Source organism: Bombina bombina, chromosome 8, assembly GCF_027579735.1.
Source record: "Bombina bombina isolate aBomBom1 chromosome 8, aBomBom1.pri, whole genome shotgun sequence".
Classification (NCBI taxonomy): Eukaryota; Metazoa; Chordata; class Amphibia; order Anura; family Bombinatoridae; genus Bombina; species Bombina bombina.
In genome coordinates, this window is record NC_069506.1 from 117150888 (window position 1) to 117170701 (window position 19814).

Consider the following 19814-nt stretch of genomic DNA (forward strand, 5'->3'; position numbering starts at 1 on the left):
TATTTTTATATGCTCATTTTCGAGGCACCCGCTCCTACTGAGCATGTGCAAGAATGTACAATATATAAGTACAGGTGGCCCTCGGTTGACAACGGTCCAATTTACACCGTTTCAGAATAACAACCTTTTTTTCCAGTCATGTGACTGCTATTGAAAAGCATTTAGAGGCAGTGCATTGATGAAAATAGCCAGTAGAGTTGTCCGCTTGTGTTGCAGCAAATCCAAGCAAGCTGAAATTAATCAGTTTAACCAGACCTGAGCTATAGAGCAGATTTCAAAGGAACTAGATCTTCCTGTATATAAATCAGTCCAGATTGGAATGCATAGAAATAACTGTTTGCAGAAAAATGCAAGTGAAGTCTGTGTTGTGTGATTATGTTATAAGGTTTATAATGCTGTTTAGCAAATGTTTTTGTTCATTTAACTTAGTTTAATTATATATTCTGTGTTGTGTGGTTATTTAATTAGGTTTATAATGCTGTTTAGCATTTAAAGTCTTCATTTCAAAGCTTTAAAAATAATGTATTAGGTGTTACTTATGACAATTTTGAGAGGGGCCTGGAACCTAACACCCTCACTTCCCATTGACTTACATTATAAACTGGGTTTCAATTTACACTGGTTTCGATTTACAACCATTCCTCCTGGAACCTAACCCCGGCGTAAACTGAAGGCTACCTGTATATGCATTTTGTGATTGGCGGGAAAAAGAAACTTTGAAATTTGTCAGAAAAAAAATATACTACTCGTGTGAAATTCAAAATAAGGGCATTTGCATTGTCTATTTATTATGCAGATATTGATTTTTTTTCTATTCTGCTGTGTTTAATAGTCCTTTAAAACATTTAGACTTGGCTAATGTGTTATTCTATAGCAACACAACAGACAAGTCTTGTAATTACAATTTACAAGGTGTTTAATGTCCCTTTTAAAGAACAAAAAGTATTTATCCTGTATTGCACTTTAAGCAAGAAAAATGTATTTGCTTTTATACAACACCATACCCTACTTTATTTGTGTTAACCAAGTGCAGATGCTCAGCAACAACACTGCACTTCATTGTATTATGCAAATCTCTGACATGTTACAAATGATGACATTTATTTTAATACATTACTTCTAGTCCCTTTAGTATAGTGCAAATATACCAGCTAAAAATATACATATACTCGCCTTTTGCAAACAGATAAAACTACTGTAGCAGAGGTTGTATTGCCTAAGCCTTTATTCCCTTCTTGTCATACATTTGTCTTATATGGCCCTATTTGAATAGAATAAACGTATATGAAAAAAATTGAATATTATGAAATTATAAATTATATAGGGGCCAACAAAGTATTATTTTCAGATGAGGACAATAATAAGGCTATTAAAGTAATAGGTTTTAATACAAGCAGATTAGATAGTACACAATAAAATCAAAATAAAATGACTCCGTTAAAATACTGCATATACAGATTCACACAAAAAAAATTCATTGCAATACAAAATTATGAATAAATGAATACATCCATCAATTCATATGTATAAAAACATAGATTAAAACATCCAACAATTTCATATGTGTAAAAACAACAGATATAAACAAGTTTAAGGTGCCGGTGGGTATTAGGAGCTTCAGGAAGCGTTTATCACATGTGTAGCAAACAATTGCGCTCCTTAGAACAAATCACTCTTGCTACCCCCTTAAAACAGCAACAGTCTCTCCAAGATGTATTTAACACAGGAATGGAGTCCTAAAGTAAAGGCAAGAAAAAACTTGTCACCAGCAAGACAGGTTCAATAAACAAGGTTTCCAAAATTTCTTACACCGGAAGGTGTCTGTGTTTGTTCCTCAAAAGCTGGTGGGGAGCGTAGGTTACCGCAGTCGGCGGTTTTGGCAATTCAGTTAAACAGCTGTGATCCACGCTGTAACTACGGATAGCTGGAATGGTCAGATTTAGGAGCCAAATCTGATAGATTTACATTAAATTATTTGAAATTGAGACCCAGAGAGTGCCTTCTCTTTTCCTGATACTATATGCTATTTTGCTGTGTACCCTGAGCAGTTTGGATATTTTACAAAGGATACCTGGAGTGCTCAACTACCTTTGATGCCTATATATATATATATATATATATATATACAAACCGCTACATGATAATATTTGGGTTATGATCTGGCTTAATAAAATAACATCTATAGTTCGTCACATAAAATCATACATAGCTATAAACATATGGCTTCAAAATCTTTTTGTTTTCTTTTTATTCCATACTTTCATATTTGTACAACTGTTTTCACTTGTCACCTTTTTTTAATTATTTTACATAATAATTATTTTTAAAAGTATAATAATGTCTAATGGGAATAACAAGGATATCTTAAGAAACTTTTGGAAAATAGATGCACCATTCTTTAAATACAAACGGTTTACTTTTTTTTTTACTTTTTTCATACAGAGGATGTTAAAGTCTGGTATGTGCGTCTTGAGGATTTAAGCAGTAGCAGTTTAAATGCTACGTGGGGCTCTGCTGATGGTGAAATACAAGGTTATGTTGTGCACTGTTCACAGCAAACAGGTCCGTCTTCCGTGGTCAGTGTGTCACCCCAGACCCACAACCTGCTTTTAACAGATTTGACCCCAGGAAGCACTAACCAGGTCTGCGTAATGCCTATTTATAAGAGTGGTCCAGGAAAGACCATGTGCAGCACCGTTCAGATGCAAACAGGTATGTGATGACCAGACCTCCCAACTGTCCCTATTTGTGAAATATGGTCCCAATTCTGTGTTCTGTTCCTCTGAGATAGCCATATGTCTTAATTTGCAGAATTTCCCTCAGCCCCGCCCAAAGACACAACCGTGGTCCTGCCCTAACCACCTGTGACCCCTTCCCCTCTAATCATAGCCCCACCCACAAAACAGCAGCAGACCCCCTCAACCTCCTGATTCCATAATACCAGTTGCCACAAATGTTGAGAGGTATGTGAGACGACACTAGCAACTCATACAACATGGACACCTGCTTAAGGCTGTTAGTACCATGCATTGGTTATAAATTACTTTGTCACATTTGTACATTTATGAACTTACTTTTGGGTCTACTATTTTTTTTTATTTACCTATTTTTGACTAGTGAGCTGTAAATTAGCATTTGTTTCCTGCTACTTATACCTCATAACATAGAACCCGGGCTTTCCGTGAGGTTTTTTTTCTCTTGTTTGGATAAATTCTGTCTGTATTAAGGGAAATTAAAGTCAATTTTAATTTAATTTTTATTTATGCATTAGACGTTGCAACAAATGTGCAGACCCAGAACACCCCCCCCCCCCCCCTAGAAAAGTCTATCTAATATTGTTTATCCTACCTCCTTTTATTGTGGCTATTTAGAGACAGATATAAATCAGCTCTTGCACATGTCAACCAATCACTGTAAAGCATGTAAAAGTGTAAGGGTTCTACATTCCATAGCTTTTCTTTGGGGAAGTGGAAACACTTCAATGTTTAGAGTTTAATTACTAGAAAGAATACAATATAACTAGATAAAGTGCATTGCAAAGTGTTTTAATTTTTAAATAAATTCTGCATACCTGAACATTTCGGCCTAAATGGTGGAGCAGTATTTTGCACAATATTTTTAGTGTTAATTGCGCTTAAGTGAAGTTCATATTACGAGTATACCGCAATCCAGTTCTATACAGTGTGAGAAATTTAAAAGTAGTTTAAAAGCCCACTATTGTAAATGGGTTGTAGTTGTAGACTTTTTTTTAATTATTAATGATTAATTAAAGTATTATTTATTTATTATCCTGTACAGTACTGTTAATCTTGTTTCTAGATGGAAACCTTGCAAAATTAAAAAAAATTTTTTTTCAAATAAAGTCTGAAAAGTTGTATAATGAACAATTTTACAGTATAATGCATATAAATGATACATCCTACATGCATGTACTGTATACTCATAATGCCCCATCTCAAATGGATTAAACAATATATTAAAAAAAAAAATTGCACTACCTCTTAATATATTTATCACCATTTCCCAACACAAAATACTGTACGTTCAAAATGGCGTCTATTACTTACCCACACAAAATACCACCACTTCCCTACACAAAATACTGTACGTTCAAAATGGCGTCTATTACTTACCCACACAAAATACCACAACTTCCCAACACAAAATACTGTACATTCAAAATGGCGTCTATTACTTACCCACATATTTTATCTTGATATTTTTGAAAACTCATACAATGGATCTTGAAAGTGAACAAACATTTCGTCAGTGCAAGGCCATGACGTGCTTACAGATAAAATTGTTATTTTGAATAAAGAGAATAGTGTAAATTAATATTATATTGATGTAAATATTAAATACATACAGGCATTAAATAGAGCCGTGTGCACAATGGTTTTACCAATGTTATGATTGAGACTTATGTTTTCTCATGTTTTTATTGGTTCTCTTCAACAAGAGACATTACATATAACCGACCAATTGATATAGTTAAAGGGATACTAAACCCAATTTTTTCTGTCATGATTCAGATAGAGCTTGCAATTTTAAGCAACTTTCTAATTTGCTCCTATTATAAAATTTTCCGCATTCTCCTGGTATATTTGTTTGAAAAAGCAGGAATCAAAGCTTAGGAGCAGGCCCATCTTTGGTTCAGCACCCTGAATAGTGCTTGCTGATTGGTGTTTAAATTTAGACACCAATCAGCAAGTGCTACCCAGGTGCTGAACCTAAAATGGGTAGGCTCTTAAACCAAAAATTGTCTGGCTCCTTAGCTTAGATGCCTTCTTTTTCAAATAAAGATACCAAGAGAACGAAGAAAAATTGATAATAGGAGTAAATTAGAAAGTAGCTTAAAATTGCATGCTCAATCTGAATCATGAAATAAAAAAAATTGGGTTTAGTATCCCTTTAACTATATCTATTGGTCAGTTATATGTAATGTCTCTTGTTGAAGAGAACCAAGAAAAATGACAGAAAAAACTTGGGTTTAGTATACCTTTAAATATTTACATTTTAGGACCAATAGCATAAGACTTAATAACATATATGAATATAGCCTTAATGAATAGACCATTGTATAATAAGTACATCTAAAATGGCACCAGTGTGTTTTGTCTATGCACAAAAGCAATGTTCTTTGCAAAAAAAAAAAATAACGTGAAAATAAAACCTAGGAGGCAAATTTTGTGGTTTATGAAGTCCTGTATGATCAGTTGCAATAACTTTTCACTTTGGATAACATTTTCTGCATTATTATTGGTTGAGTGCAAGGGATTACTATGAACTTGCAATACGAACGTGAGTTTCCACTTTGCGCTTGTCATTGAAAATATGTTTGTTCAGGCACAGTCATTTTATTTCCCTCCTCGATTAAACAAGTTTACTGTAAAAATTTGCAAGATCATATGGAAACATCTCCAGATTATGATGAAATCCCAGAAGATCACATTAAACCAAAATATCAATGCTGATTGGCTGTTCATGTTTTTTTTTTTTGTTTTTTTACTATTTAGATGAAAGTTAAAAAGTAGCCAATTGTAACTGCTTATTGAAGAGTTCCTCAGGTGAGCTAATCTTCATTTTATAGATTAAAAAACAGGTATACATCATCAAACATTTTCTTTCTCGCAGTGGCATAAAGGATAGAAGTGAATTTGTTGAGTAACATGGCCTTTTATGTCTTTGGTAGAAGATTTCTGAAAACTTTTCAAAATCCACTAGAAACCATTGGTGTCTACAGATATACAGAGTTGGAAAAATTTTCCTAGATCTAATAATCTAGATATCTAAGAAATTAAAGGGACAGTCTACTCCAGAATTTTTATTGTTTAAAAGATAGATAATCCCTTTATTATCCATTCCCCAGTGTTGCATAACCAACACAGTCATAATAATACACTTTTACCTCTGTGATTTCCTTGTATCTAAGCCTCTGCAGACTGCCCCTTATCTCAGTTTTTTTGACTGACTTGCATTTTAGCCAATTAGTGCTGACTCATAACTCCACAGGAGTGATCACAATGTTATCTATATGGCATACATGAACTAGCGCTGTCTAGCTGTGAAAAGCTGTTAAAATACACTGAGATAACAGGCAGCCTTCAAGGGCTTAGAAATTAGTATATAAGCCTACCTAGGTTTAGCTTTCAAAAAATACTACAAAGAGAACATAGCAAATTTGATGGTAAAAGTAAATTGGAAAGTTGTTTAAAATGGCATGCCCTATCTGAATCGTGAAAGTTTAATTTTGACTAGATTGTCCCTATAAGGAAGGGCTGTTAATGAATGAGTCTGCCTTGAGCATTAATTATAGACAGAATTATTGGTGAGGTGAGACTAGAATGGCCTTGTTTAGGTTTGTTAGAATCTATTTTCTTCTCTTTTTTAAACTTATGGATCATATTACCACTCTTTCCACTGAGTGTTCTCATGTCCGTGTAGGTTTCAAAAGGCTGAGTTAAATAATTTTTATTACCCATTAGTAATAGGGTGGCAATCTGTAGGTGATTGGTCACAATAGTAAGTGGGGTCACACAATGGACTCTTGATCCCACCATGTATATTTTTTATATCTGAGTAGTTATTTTATCCCTTGGCTGCCAGTAATCCTACACATCAATTATTTTACCTCTTAGGTTTCTGCTTTATATTTGTAATGCATTGGAACATAGCAGGCTTTTTACATTTAGCTAACACTCAGGAACGTTAAAAAACCATATAAGTGTGAAGTATTTTTGTGAAGATTTTACTGGACAACCTGATAAAATACTTGACTGCCCAGTTGAATACTGGACACCTGGGAACTAATTAGAAGAATCGGACATCCTTGCATGGGAATTTGCCGCTTCCTGTTTCCCCATTGTGGACACTCATGTACATGAATAGTTGCAATAGCCTAAAAAAACATAATTTATGTAAGAACTTACCTGATAAATCCATTTCTTTCATATTGTCAAGAGTCCATCAGCTAGTGATTTATGGCATATACAATCCTACCTACCAGGAGGGGCAAAATTTCCCAAACCTCAAAAATGCTATAAATACACCCTCACCACACCCACAATTCAGTTTAACGAATAGCCAAGTAGTGGGGTGATAGAAAAAGGAGTAGAAAGCATCAAAAAAGGAACTGGAAATATAATTGTGCTTTATACAAAAAAAACATAACCACCATAAAAAGGGTGGGTCTCATGGACTCTTGCCAATATATAAGAAATTAATTTATCAGGTGCGTTCTTAATGTAATTGGCAAGAGTCCATGAGCTAGTGACGTATAGGATAGTAATACCCAAGATGTGGAACTCCACAGAAGAGTCACTAGAAGAGGGATAAAATAAAAACAGCCATTTTCCACTGAAAAATTAAATCCACAACCAAAATAATACGTTTTTCTTATAATTGAAAAGAAATAAACTTAAAACATAAGCAGAGGAATCAAACTGAAACAGCTGCCTGAAGAACTTTTCTACCAAAAACTGCTTCCGAAGAGGCAAATACTTAAAAACGGTAGAAATTAGTAAATGTATGCAAAGACTAAGTCGCTGCTTTGCAAATCTGATCAACTGAAGCTTCATTTTTAAAAGCCCACGAAGTGGAGACTGATCTAGTAGAATGAGCTGTGATTCTCTGAGGCGGGAGCCTAACCCAACTCCACATAAGCGTATGAATCAAAAGCTTTAACCAAGATGCCAAGGAAATGGCAGAAGCTTTCTGACCTTTCCTAGAACCAGAAAAGACAACAAATAGACTAGAAGTATTCCTGAAATCTTTAGTAGTTTAAACATAAAATTTCAAAGCTCTTACAACATCAAGAGAATGTAAGGATCTCGCCAAAGAAATCTTAGGATTAGGATACAAAGAAGGGACAACAATTTCCCTATTAATGTTGTTAGAATTCACAACTTTAGGTAAAAATTTATATGAAGTCCGCAAAACTGCCTTATCTTGATGAAAAATCAGAAAAGGTGACTCATAAGAAAGAGCAGATTATTCAGAAACTCTTCTAGCAGAAGAGATAGCCAAAAGGAACAACACTTTCCAAGAAAGTAGTTCAATATCCAAAGAATGCATAGGCTCAAAAGGAGGGAGGGGCCTGTAAAGCTCTCAGGACCAAATTAAGACTCCAAGGAGGAGAGACTGATTTAATGACAGGCTTGATACGGACCAAAGCCTGAACAAAACAGTGAATATCAGGAAATTTAGCAATCTTTCTGTGAAATAAAACAGAAAGAGCAGAGATTTGTCCCTTCAAAGAACTTGCAGACAAACCTTTATCCAAACCATCCTGAAGAAACTGTAAAATTCTAGGAATTCTAAAAGAATGCCAGAAAAATTTATGAAAAGAACACCATGAAATATAAGTCTTCCAAACTAGATAATAAATCTTCCTAGAAACAGATTTACGAGCCTGTAACATAGTATCAATCACGGAGTCAGAGAAACCTCTATGACTAAGCACTAAGCGTTCAATTTCCATACCTTCAAATTTAACGTTTTGAGATCCTGATGGAAAAACGGTCCTTGAGACAGAAGATCTGGTCTTAAAGGAAGTGGCCATGGTTGACAACTGGACATCTGGACAAGGTCCGCATACCAAAACCTGTGAGGCCATGCTGGAGCTACCAGAAACACAAACAAATGTTCCATGATGATCTTGGAGATCACTTTTGGAAGAAGAACTAGAGGTGGGAAGATATAAGCAGGTTGGTAAAACCAAGGAACTGCTAACGCATCCACGACTCTGCCTGATGATCCCTGGACCTGATCTATTTCTGGAAGATCCCACATCTGAACAATCTGGAGAAACACATCTGGATGGAGTGACCACTCCCCCGGATGTAAAGGCTGAGATAATCTGCTTCCCAATTGTCTAGACCTGGGATATGTACCGCAGAAATTAGACAAGAGCTGGATTCCGCCCAAGCAAGTATCTGAGATACTTCTTTCATAGCCAGGGGACTGTGAGTCCCACCATGATGATTGACATATGCCACAATTGTGACATTGTCTGTCTGAAAACAAATGAATGGTTCTCTTTTCAATAGAGGCCAAACCTGAAGAGCCCTGAAAATAGCACAGAGTTCTAAAATATTGATTGGTAACCTTGCCTCTTGAGATTTCCAAACCCCTTGTGCTGTCAGAGATCCCCAGACAGCTCCCCAACCTGAAAGACTTGCATCTGTTGTGATTACAGTCCAGGTTTGACGTACAAAGGAGGCCCCTTGAACTATACGATGGTGGTCTAACCACCAAGTCAGAGATAGTTGAACATTGGGATTTAAGGATATTAATTATGATATCTTTGTATAATCTCTGCACCATTGATTCAGCATACAAAACTGGAGAGGTCTCATATGAAAACGAGCAAAGGGGATCTGCAGTCATGAGACCTAAAACTTCCATGCACAAAGCCACTGAAGGGAATGACTAAGACTGAAGGTTCCAAAAAGCCGAAACCAATTTTATTTGTCTCTTGTCTGTTAGAGACAGAGTCATTGACACTGAATCTATTTGGAAACCTAAAAATGTGACCCTTGTCTGAGGAATCAAGGAACTTTTTGGTAAATTGATCCTCCAACCATGTCTTTGAAGAAACAACACTAGTTGATTTGTGTGAGATTCTGCAGAATGTAAAGACTGAGCAAGTACCAAGATATCGTCCAAATAAGGAAACGCTGCAATACCCTGCTCTCTGATTACAGAAAATAGGGCACCGATAACCTTTGAAAAAATTATTGGAGCTGTCGCTAGGCCAAATGGAAGAGCAACAAATTGGTAATGCTTGTCTAGAAAAGAGAATCTCAGAAACCGATAGTGATCTGGATGAATCGGAATGTGAAGCTATGCATCCTGTAAGTCTATCATGGACATATAATGACCTTGCTGAACAAAAGGCAGAATAGTCCTTATAGTCACTATTTTGCAAGTTGGCACTCTTACAAAATGGTTCAAAATTTTCAGATCCAGAACTGGCCTGAATGAATTATTCTTTCTTTGGGACAATGAATAGATTTGAATAAAACCCCAGACCCTGTTCCTGAAACGGAACTGGTATAATTACCCCTGAAAGCTCTAGATCTGAAACACTCTTCAGAAAAGCCAGATCCTTCACTGGATTAGCTGGAACGTGTGAGAGAAATCTTCTCACAGGAGGTCTCATTCTGAATCCTATTCGATCCCCTTGAGAGACAATGCTCTGAATCCAATGATTTTGGACAGAAACTGCCCAAGTGTTCTGGAAAAATCTTAATCTGCTCCCCACCAGCTGAACTGGAATGAGGGCCGCACCATCATGCAGACTTGGGGGCTGGCTTTGGTTTATATAAAAGGCTTGAATTTATTCCAACATGAAGAACGCTTTCAATTGGAACCAGTTTCTTTGGGGGAAGGATTTGTTTTCTGTTCCTTATTCTGTCGAAAGGAACAAAAACGATTAGAAGCTTTAGATTTACCTTTAGATCTTTTATCCTGAGGTAAAAAACTTCCTTTCCCCCAGTGACAGTTGAAATAATAGAATCCAACTGAGAACCAAATAAATTGTTACCTTGGAAAGAAAGAGATAGTAATCTAGACTTAGATATCATGTCAGCAATCCAATATTTGATCCACAAAGCTCTTCAAGCTAAAATAGCTAAAGAGATAGATTTAACATCAATTTTGATATAAAAAATAGCATCACAGATAAAATGATTAGCATGTTGAAGTAAGCGAACAATGCTAGAAAAATCAGAATCTGTTTCCTGTTGCGCTAAGCTTTCCAACCAGAAGGTTGATGCCGCTGCAACATCAGCTATAGAAAATAAATAAGCTTTCCTTAGATAAAGCCGAAACCACATCAGCGAAACATGTTAAGGAAGGGGTATTCCTTAATACCCGATCAATTATTTTATATTGGCATTAAGACTTGCAATGCAAACCTAGATCTTAATAACCTAGCAAACCTGGACAGATTTAATCTTATATAGAAATACTGTTGTTTAAGTATTAATCTTTAACATAACAATATAGCAAATCTCATACGATATAATTTAACGGCTACAATGGCGACTAGCTAAGTATGTCTTAGCAAATGCAGCCGTTTGTATATAGACCCTTAATAATTTGATTTAATACTAAACAAACTTGAGCTGTGAATACACTATTGTCACTGAACTTCCATGCTCGATATATAAGTGAACATATTAATTAGCAAAATACAAAGGTGACAAACCACAAATATAGACCAGTGACAGCATGTGAAAATTAAATGAAATAGGATAGAAGCTTTTAAGTGTATAACTTAACTAATCTTTATTGGCAACCAGCCAGACATTACGGAGTAAAAGAAACAAATACATTGTTACATAACATTGGAGATACATTACAAGCTTATGGTATTTATCCTATACAATACCAATACCCTCTGAATATACAAGCACACAATAGAGGGTTAACTATAGCAGAAGTGGTGCAGGATCGTACTTTAAACCCAAACTGATTAAAACAACTAATAATATTGTCTTCCTTGTTTTCAGTGATAAAAGGCAAAACAAATTTACTCTAAATATAACTCAATTATAAAATAAGGTTATCTAAACCAACTAACAGCATTCTACTTCTTATAACTGTAGACAGGATTCGAGTGTATCAAGTACATACTGTATCACAAGCAGGTATAAGATTAGAAACTTTACAAAGGAATTAAACCTAGCATCCTATTATACACTACTATACTGTAACACAGGTAAAATACTTAATACCATACCAAAGTAATTAAATCCAGTACCCTGATATATATACTATAAGCAAGTACTGTGACCCAACTCATAAACTAACAGTGGAACACGGAAATGTCAAATAACACAGGGTGCTAAACATTAAGACTCTTAAAAGTACAAACCTATACACACTAACTAATCAAGTTATATTAATTATATTATATAAGTGTATGTATAGATTTAAACTACAGCTGAGCAAATAATTTAAAAGTTGGATACGTGCACCAAGATGTATATAGCACATTTGGTCACACTCACTTACCCAACCACAATATAGAGACATACCTGTGTATAAGCTCATATCTATAGTGTAAGCTATCCAGCTGTCCACCAGTTGGAACAAGCAGGAAGCATATACCCGTGACCATGGGTCACTGGATACAATAAAGTATAGTAACAACCTCAGCTCAAGTCATAAAATAACATTCCTCTCTAAATTCGAGAGTGAACTTTTAATACTTGAATCTTCTCACTTTACTTTTCACTATTGAGTGAAAACATCAGTGTCCAGAGTGTACTATAAGTAATGCAAAGTCAAGTCTTTTTGTGATTTTACGTTTCACATAATATACTCAATCACACTCACAATATATACACAACCAATGTTTTTAATTTGAGTATACATAATTAAAAGTTAAGTTTAAATTTTTCCAACTCCTACCTTTGTTTTACTTCCTAAGGAGATGTTTTGAGGGCCACAGAAGTGCTACGTAAGTGCATTCTTTTGAGTCGAAACCCCTTATAGGGTTCCTTTCACTTATTCTGACAATTGTTTCAGTGTACAAGCACTCTAGCTCACACTAAAATTGTAATCCTAATAAAAATATTAAGAGCAGCCCTATATTCGTGTAGTGCTATTGCATCCACCCCTTTTTTGTAACGTTTCCTTAGATAAGATTCAAGTTTCCTATCTAAAGGATCCTTAAAAGAAGTACTATCTTCCATAGGGACAGTAGTACGTTTGGCAAGAGTAGAAATAGCCCCATCAACTTTGGGGATTTTTTCCCAAAACTCCAATCTGGCTGCTGGCAAAGGATACAACTTTTTAAATCTAGAAGAAGGAATAAAAGAAGTACCAGGCCTATTCCATTCCTTTGAAATCATATCAGAAAACCTCTGGAGTAACCACAAGAAGTTTATAAACAGAATTTAAACGTTTACTAGTTTTAATATCAAGAGGACTAGTTTCCTCAATATCCACAGTAATTAACACTTCTTTCAACAAGGAACGAATATACTCCATCTTAAAGAGATAAGTAGATTTGTCAGTGTCAATATCTGAGGTAGGATCTTCTAAATCGGATAGATCCTCATCAGAGGAGGATAATTCTGTATGTTTTCGGTCATTTGAAAATTCATCATCTTTATGAGAAGTTATAAAAGGCCTTTTACGTTTATTAGAAGGTGGAATGGCAGACAAAGCCTTTTGAATCGCATCAGCAATAAAATCTTTTATATTCACAGGGATATCATGTACATTAGATGTTGAAGGAACAACAGGCATTGTACTAGTACTGATGGATACATTCTCTGCATGTAAAAGCTTATCATGACAACTGTTACATACAAGAATGACGCAATAAATAACAGCATTTTGCGGCCTTGCAAGCCTAAATTTTGCCCGCGAAAATTAATTAAATCAGTCAGTTTTGAAGAAAAGACTATACCCCAGGTAAGAAAAATAATTTCCTAAATATGTTTTTCCCAATTTTGAAACTGATAGTCTGCAAAAGGAAATATACATAAACCTTACTCATGGCAAATATAAGTACAATACATATAGTTAGAACTTTACATTAATACATAAAGTGCCAAACCATAGCTGAGAGTGTCTTTAAGAAATAAAAACATACTTACCGAAAGACACCCATACAGCAGATAGACAAACCAGTACTGAAACAGTTATCAGTAGAGGTAATGGAATATATAAGAGTATATCGTCGATCTGAAAAGGGAGGTAGGAGATGAATCTCTACGACCGATAACGGAGAACCTATGAAATAGATCTCCCGCGAGGAAAACCATAGCATTCAATAGGTGATACTCCCTTCACATCCCTCTGACGTTCACTGTACTCTGAGAGGAATCGGGCTTCAAAATGCTGAGAAGCGCATATCAACATAGAAATCTTAGCACAAACTTACTTCACCACCTCCATAGGAGGCAAAGTTTGTAAAACTGAATTGTGGGTGTGGTGAGGGGTGTATTTATAGGCATTTTGAGGTTTGGGAAACTTTGCCCCTCCTGGTAGGATTGTATATCCCATACGTCACTAGCTCATGGACTCTTGCCAATTACATGAAAGAAAATTACATTTGTAAACAAAGTGCCTTACAATTTAAAAAAAAAGTTTTCAATTTACTGATTTTATTAAATTTGCTTTGTTCCCATGGTATTCATTGTTGAAGATATACCTAGGTAGGTATCTGGAGCACTTCATAGCAGTAAATATTGCTGCCATCTAGTACTCTTGCAAATGGATAACAATCTTCCAAAACTGCTGCCATATAATGCTTGAGACGCTCCTGAGCTTAAAGGGACACAGAACCCAAATCTGTTCTTTCGTGATTCATATAAAGTAGGCAATTTTAAGCAACTTTCTAATTTACTCCTATTATCAATTTTTCTTCATTCTCTTGCTATCTTTATTTGAAAAAGAAGGCATCTAAGCTAAGGAGCCAGGCAATTTTTGGTTTAGACCATGGACAGCACTTGTTTATTGGTGAATGAATTTATCCACCAATCAGCACAAACAACCCAGGTTGTTCACCAAAAATGGGCCGGTATCTAAACTTACATTCTTGCTTTTCAAATAAACATACCAAGAGAATGAAGAAAATTTGATAATAGGAGTCAATAAGAAAGTTGCTTAAAATTGCAGGTTCTATTTGAATCACAAAAGAAAAAAATATGGTTGTGTCCCTTTAAATCCCTGCTTTTCTACAAAAGATACCAAGAGAACGAAGAAGATTGATAAAATAAGTAATTCAGAAAAGTTTAAAATCGCATGTTTAATCTAAATCATAAAAAAATGGGGTATCATGTCCCTTTAAATTTTCTGGAACTCATTTAAACAGTCATTTAAAATAAAGTGTACAGCAAGCTTTCCAAAATGCTGAAATTAAATGTACAGTATTCTAATTCAGAATTAAACAGTCCTGTGTGTTGCATAGTGATTGATATGAGTAGGAGCTGATGTATATCTGTACATAATTGGTCATAGCAAAGGAGATAAGAAAAAATGCACTCTAGATGCTTTTCATTGGCTGTGCCCATGAACTGCAATACAAGGCAAATGTTGCTAACAAAATGCCAGCTTTAAAGCGATAGGGTACTAGGGTAGACAAAATTAAACTTGCACAGTTCAGATGGAGAATGTAATTTTAAAACATTTTCAAATTCACCTCTCTTTTAATATTTTTATTTTGTTCTTTGTATCCTTTGTTAAAAAATAAGTTCATATCCTACACTACTGGGAGCTAACTGGTGATTGGTGGCTAGACCTTTTTGTCTCTTGCCATTGGCTCAACAGGTATTTTCAGCTAGCTCCCAGTAGTGCATTGCTACTCAAAATCTGACTAACTTTTTGTTTAATCTCTTTGCAAGGGTTAAACACACGGTTATATACATTTAAGTTCTGCACTTTTATATCCCTTTAAATACTTTGAGAAGAAAATGTTTTGAATGCAAATATTTTGTAATTCAATGATTAATTTCTGATGGATATTTAAAAAAAATTTTTTTAGTGTCCCTTTAAAATTATGCCAAATTAATCTTAAAATATATTTTTTCTTTTTTTTTCTAATATTGAAAACATACACTTTTAAATAATTAAAGGGAGTGGAAAGTCAAAATTAAACTTGCAAGAATCAGATAAAGCATGTCATTTTAAGACACTTTTAAAATTACTTGTATTGTCAAATGTGCTTTGTTCTCTTGGTATTCTTTGTTGAAAATCAACACACATATCCTACACTACTGGGAGCTAGCTGTTGATTGGTGCTTGCACACATTTGTCTCTTATGATTGGCTAACTAGATGTGTTCAGCTATCTGCCAGTAGTGCAATGATGTTCCTTCATCAAAAAATAACAAGAGAATGAAGCAAATTTGATAATAAAAGTAAATTTGAAAGTTGTTTAAAATTGTATGTTCTATCCGAATCATAAAAGACATTTTTAGGGTTTCCTGTCCCTTTAATATCTTATTTATAACCACAGTGTTCATTTTAATGTATACTTGTAGATAAACGATTGAGGGATTAAATTAACTTTAGCACTGTATTCCCTGCAAAATGTATTTTGTTGTGGCAGCACCAACTCTTGTAGAATCCTATTCTGAGCCTAGACTGATTCTAATACAACTCCTTGAGTCTAAACTGATAGATTTCCCTTGAAAATGAAATACAGAAGAAGACTAGAAAACAATTACACCCAGAGTAATAAGATACTATCAAGCAGATATTCCCTGGAGCAATGGTGAAAGAAAGTACATTGAATTAACCTGAATTGCACATTATATCTATATCTAAATTCCATGATGCTTATAAAAAAAAGAACTGGCAGCAGATGTGGTGCTAAGGTTCGATGATACAAATAAACAGAATATGCAAAACAAGATAATTTTATTTAGACATGATTTGCACCCCAGTTAATCCCAACAAAGTGGTTAGTATACGTAAAGTCTATGCATTGCAGCTCCCAAGCAAGAAACAGTCAGTCATGAGTGGCTATGTGTGACTGCCTATTCTTATTGGCTGCTTGGTAGTTGCAATGTTTATGTATTCAAAGTGTGAATTTACATGTGTAAGATAGGGTCAGTGATGCATAAATGATGTGCTAAAACAAATAACAGCATGCAAATTCTAAATGTCTAGAATAGGACTGAGAGAAGTGCGACTCCGAGTGCAGATCAATAAGGTTTTTAACCCAATATAAACCCCAGGAAGAAAGGGTACTCACGTTTAACAGAACACCTTTATTCCTGGGGTTTACATTGGGTTAAAAACCTTATTGATCTGCACTAGAAGTCGCCCTTCTCTCCATCCTATTCTAGATCTTTTTAATCCCTGATTGGTTCCGGAAAGAGCAGCCCACTTCGGTGCCCAATGTGCTGAGACACTGCAAGTTCTCAGGTCGCTTTCCTAGGCATTATCTTTGCCTTTACAGATTGTGAGTACCCTTATTCACATTGTTATAGGATTCATATTGTTTTACTGGCTACACTAGGAGGCACCCTTCTCTTTTTTTCTTCTAAATTCTGAATGTCTGTACCTTTAATGACCCAACAATTAAATAAAAAAATAAGCCTGGTGACTTCATAGCAATACGCTGGCACAACACTGGTAAAATATTGCCAGCCCCTGTATTATGGCATTCACTAGTCTCATTACCTGGGACAATTTGACTGAGATGAGACTGACTAGACTTGCCAGTCAGTATAACCAAATGATTACAGAGGGCTGGATTAAAAGAAAATATCTGAAATAATTTACAACTAGAAGTGTATCATGATTTAAAGTGAAGTTTATACCAAATGATTTGCTATAAATTTGATGTTTAAATATCCATAGAAATGGAATCATAAATTCCTTTGCTTTCAATGGGAAGCATCTCACAACTTGTTGGACTTCCTAGGGCCAATATATTTTTACTGAATGTAGAGCATGTAATGAGATACAATTTCTGCAGATTAGGGGCTCTAGCTAGACCTCACTGGGCCTCAGGGAAAAAGTCTGTGTTAGGGCTCTCCATTTAAACAGCACTCATTCTGGCTGATTGCAATCATCAGAAAAGGAGCCGTAACCCCACAGAAGCTCTTTTTCTATGAATGGGAGTCATCCTTCCCCACTGGTTAGTCTGTACCAGAGAATATGCACTTGTACAGCCTTCCTGTACAATTATGGTGGCAGGTTTTTCTGCACAGCAACACTGTGGTGGCGATCCTGTGAACCCTGCCACCATATTGGAAAGGCAAATCCATCCATTTTCTTTCAACTGTGAGTTTGGTTTGCAGAAGGGGTACAGAGGGACCAAATATAATGCAGGTGGAGTGATGCCCACGACAGGGCCCAAATGAGCCCCTTAGAGGTGTGCACCTGATTTCAATTGACCTCTCTGTAATTACATCCCTGCTGTTAATGCATCTCATCTCTATTAAAATTGGCCGCTCTAAACTTAATTACTCTTACAATATTTAAGCAAATAAAATTACTTGATGACTAATGTGTTCTTCTCTATCTTTTCAGCAATTTCCAAAGATGAGATTTCTAAAAAGTAAAGTCATAGTAAGAGGCACAGCTATGTTCTATCTGAAGAGACATCTGAAGATGAGATGGCAACAAAATATTTTCTAGGAGATGAATATCCTCTGTATATCTGCTAGTCTTCACTGCCATTCGTGCAGGAAAACAGGCTGGGAAGCTCATCCACTGAGGCACGGTTTAGGAATGTGTTATATGTTCATAAAAAGTATTATTGCCTGGATCTAAATATGGGATCCATCTTGTACATCCAAGTCTTTTTAACCACAATACCTTGTGCTGGCATCCTAGGATTATGTTACTGTTATGTTTGCACTTCTCACATATATTGCATCTTCTTTTAGTAAAAATATTTTGCCTTTCCATTACATGAAGAGTAAAGAACCAAAGCTTCCTACTAAGAACTTGAAATTGGACATCATCTATAAACCACTTATGCACTGGCAAGCCATTTGTTGTTAGACATGTCTGGAAGAATGCATATTAACTTATTGTTGTTTTTCTTCATACAAATGGAATTAGTACCAAAAATGAGGAGACTGCCTGTTACATTAAAATGTTCAACCCTGAACTGCAGCCTGTAATGTCTCATGTATTAAAAAAATATAGAATTCAAGACCCAGTTAGCTATAGGTTGAATTTACCAAACCAAACAAAAACAAAATATTTTGTTCTTCAGACTGGCTCATGTATCTTCTCTACAGATAATAGTTGCATTAAAATAGTAGTATTTTATTTAAATATTATCTTACATAGAAACATAGAATTTTACGGTAGATAAGAACCAAAAAGGCCCATCAAGTCTACCCATATGACATGTTACTTTTTCCTTAGGATAGCCTTATGCATGTCCAGGGCATTTTTTCCTTTACAGTCTCTGTTGCTCCATACGATTGGGTTGATTGAAACCCCTTGCTAGCGATTGGCAGCGAATCTGCAGGGGGCGGCATTGCACAAGCAGTTCACCAGAACTGCTGGTGCAATGATAAATGCCGACAACGTATGCTGTCGGCATTTATTGATGTGCGGCGGACATGATACGCTACATCGTATCATGTCCGCTCGCACATTAATAAATATACCCTTTGTGTTTACCACCTCAAATGGAAGTTTATTCCATAAATCCACCACCCTTTCATTTATCTAGGATTAACTTGCTGGTTTAAATAGTCTATGTCAAAGTGGAAAAACCTGGTTACCTTAACATAGTTTATATAAGGGTAGGAGTATTTAGTGAACAAAATTTACTAAGAAGTCTCTCCAGAATCTCCAGATTCACAAATTCCTATTTGTCTATGCAACCGTTTTTTAAGTCATACCTTCCAAGATTTTCTGAGAATGTACATGATTGGGAGGCTGGTGGCTTAGTCAGGGTAATCTGGAGTTTGATGTCCATGCAAACTGGGAGTGTAGTCAAATCAGGTTGGGGTGAAGTTGGGCAGAGCTGGTGAGGAGAGGGCAGAGCTCAGGCATGGTCAGGTAACCATCAACAAAACAGGTCCTGAAAAGATAAGGGAGTGACAGTAGAGCTCTCAAACAGTGACAGTCCCATGAAATGAGGGAAGGTTAGGAGTTGTACTAAGAAACAGAGAGGTGAATCAAAAGTGGCTGGAGAGAACTTAAAAGTGATTTGTGTTAAGTGTGCTTATGTACTGAATTATAGTATCTTTCTCCTGTTTAGACTTATTTATAAATCATTAGTCACTGAAACATTGGTTGTTTTCTATACGATCTATAAAAAAACATAATATAGACAGACTAATATCTCTTTATCTTTTATCACTATGCTACCAA

The 19814-nt window shown here is 35.5% G+C and overlaps 1 protein-coding gene across 1 annotated transcript in view; it reads left to right on the forward strand.

The window, feature by feature from the left end:
* VWA1 (von Willebrand factor A domain containing 1) overlaps window positions 1–18591 on the forward strand; it is a 224073-nt gene extending 205482 nt beyond the window's left edge. Inside the window, exons 5-6 of the mRNA XM_053690531.1 lie at window positions 2443–2712; window positions 18006–18591. Of these exons, the coding sequence (XP_053546506.1) occupies window positions 2443–2712; window positions 18006–18037 (302 nt within the window). The 3' untranslated portion in view covers window positions 18038–18591. The remainder of the gene's footprint in view (window positions 1–2442; window positions 2713–18005) is intronic.
* The last annotated feature ends 1223 nt before the right edge of the window (window positions 18592–19814 follow it).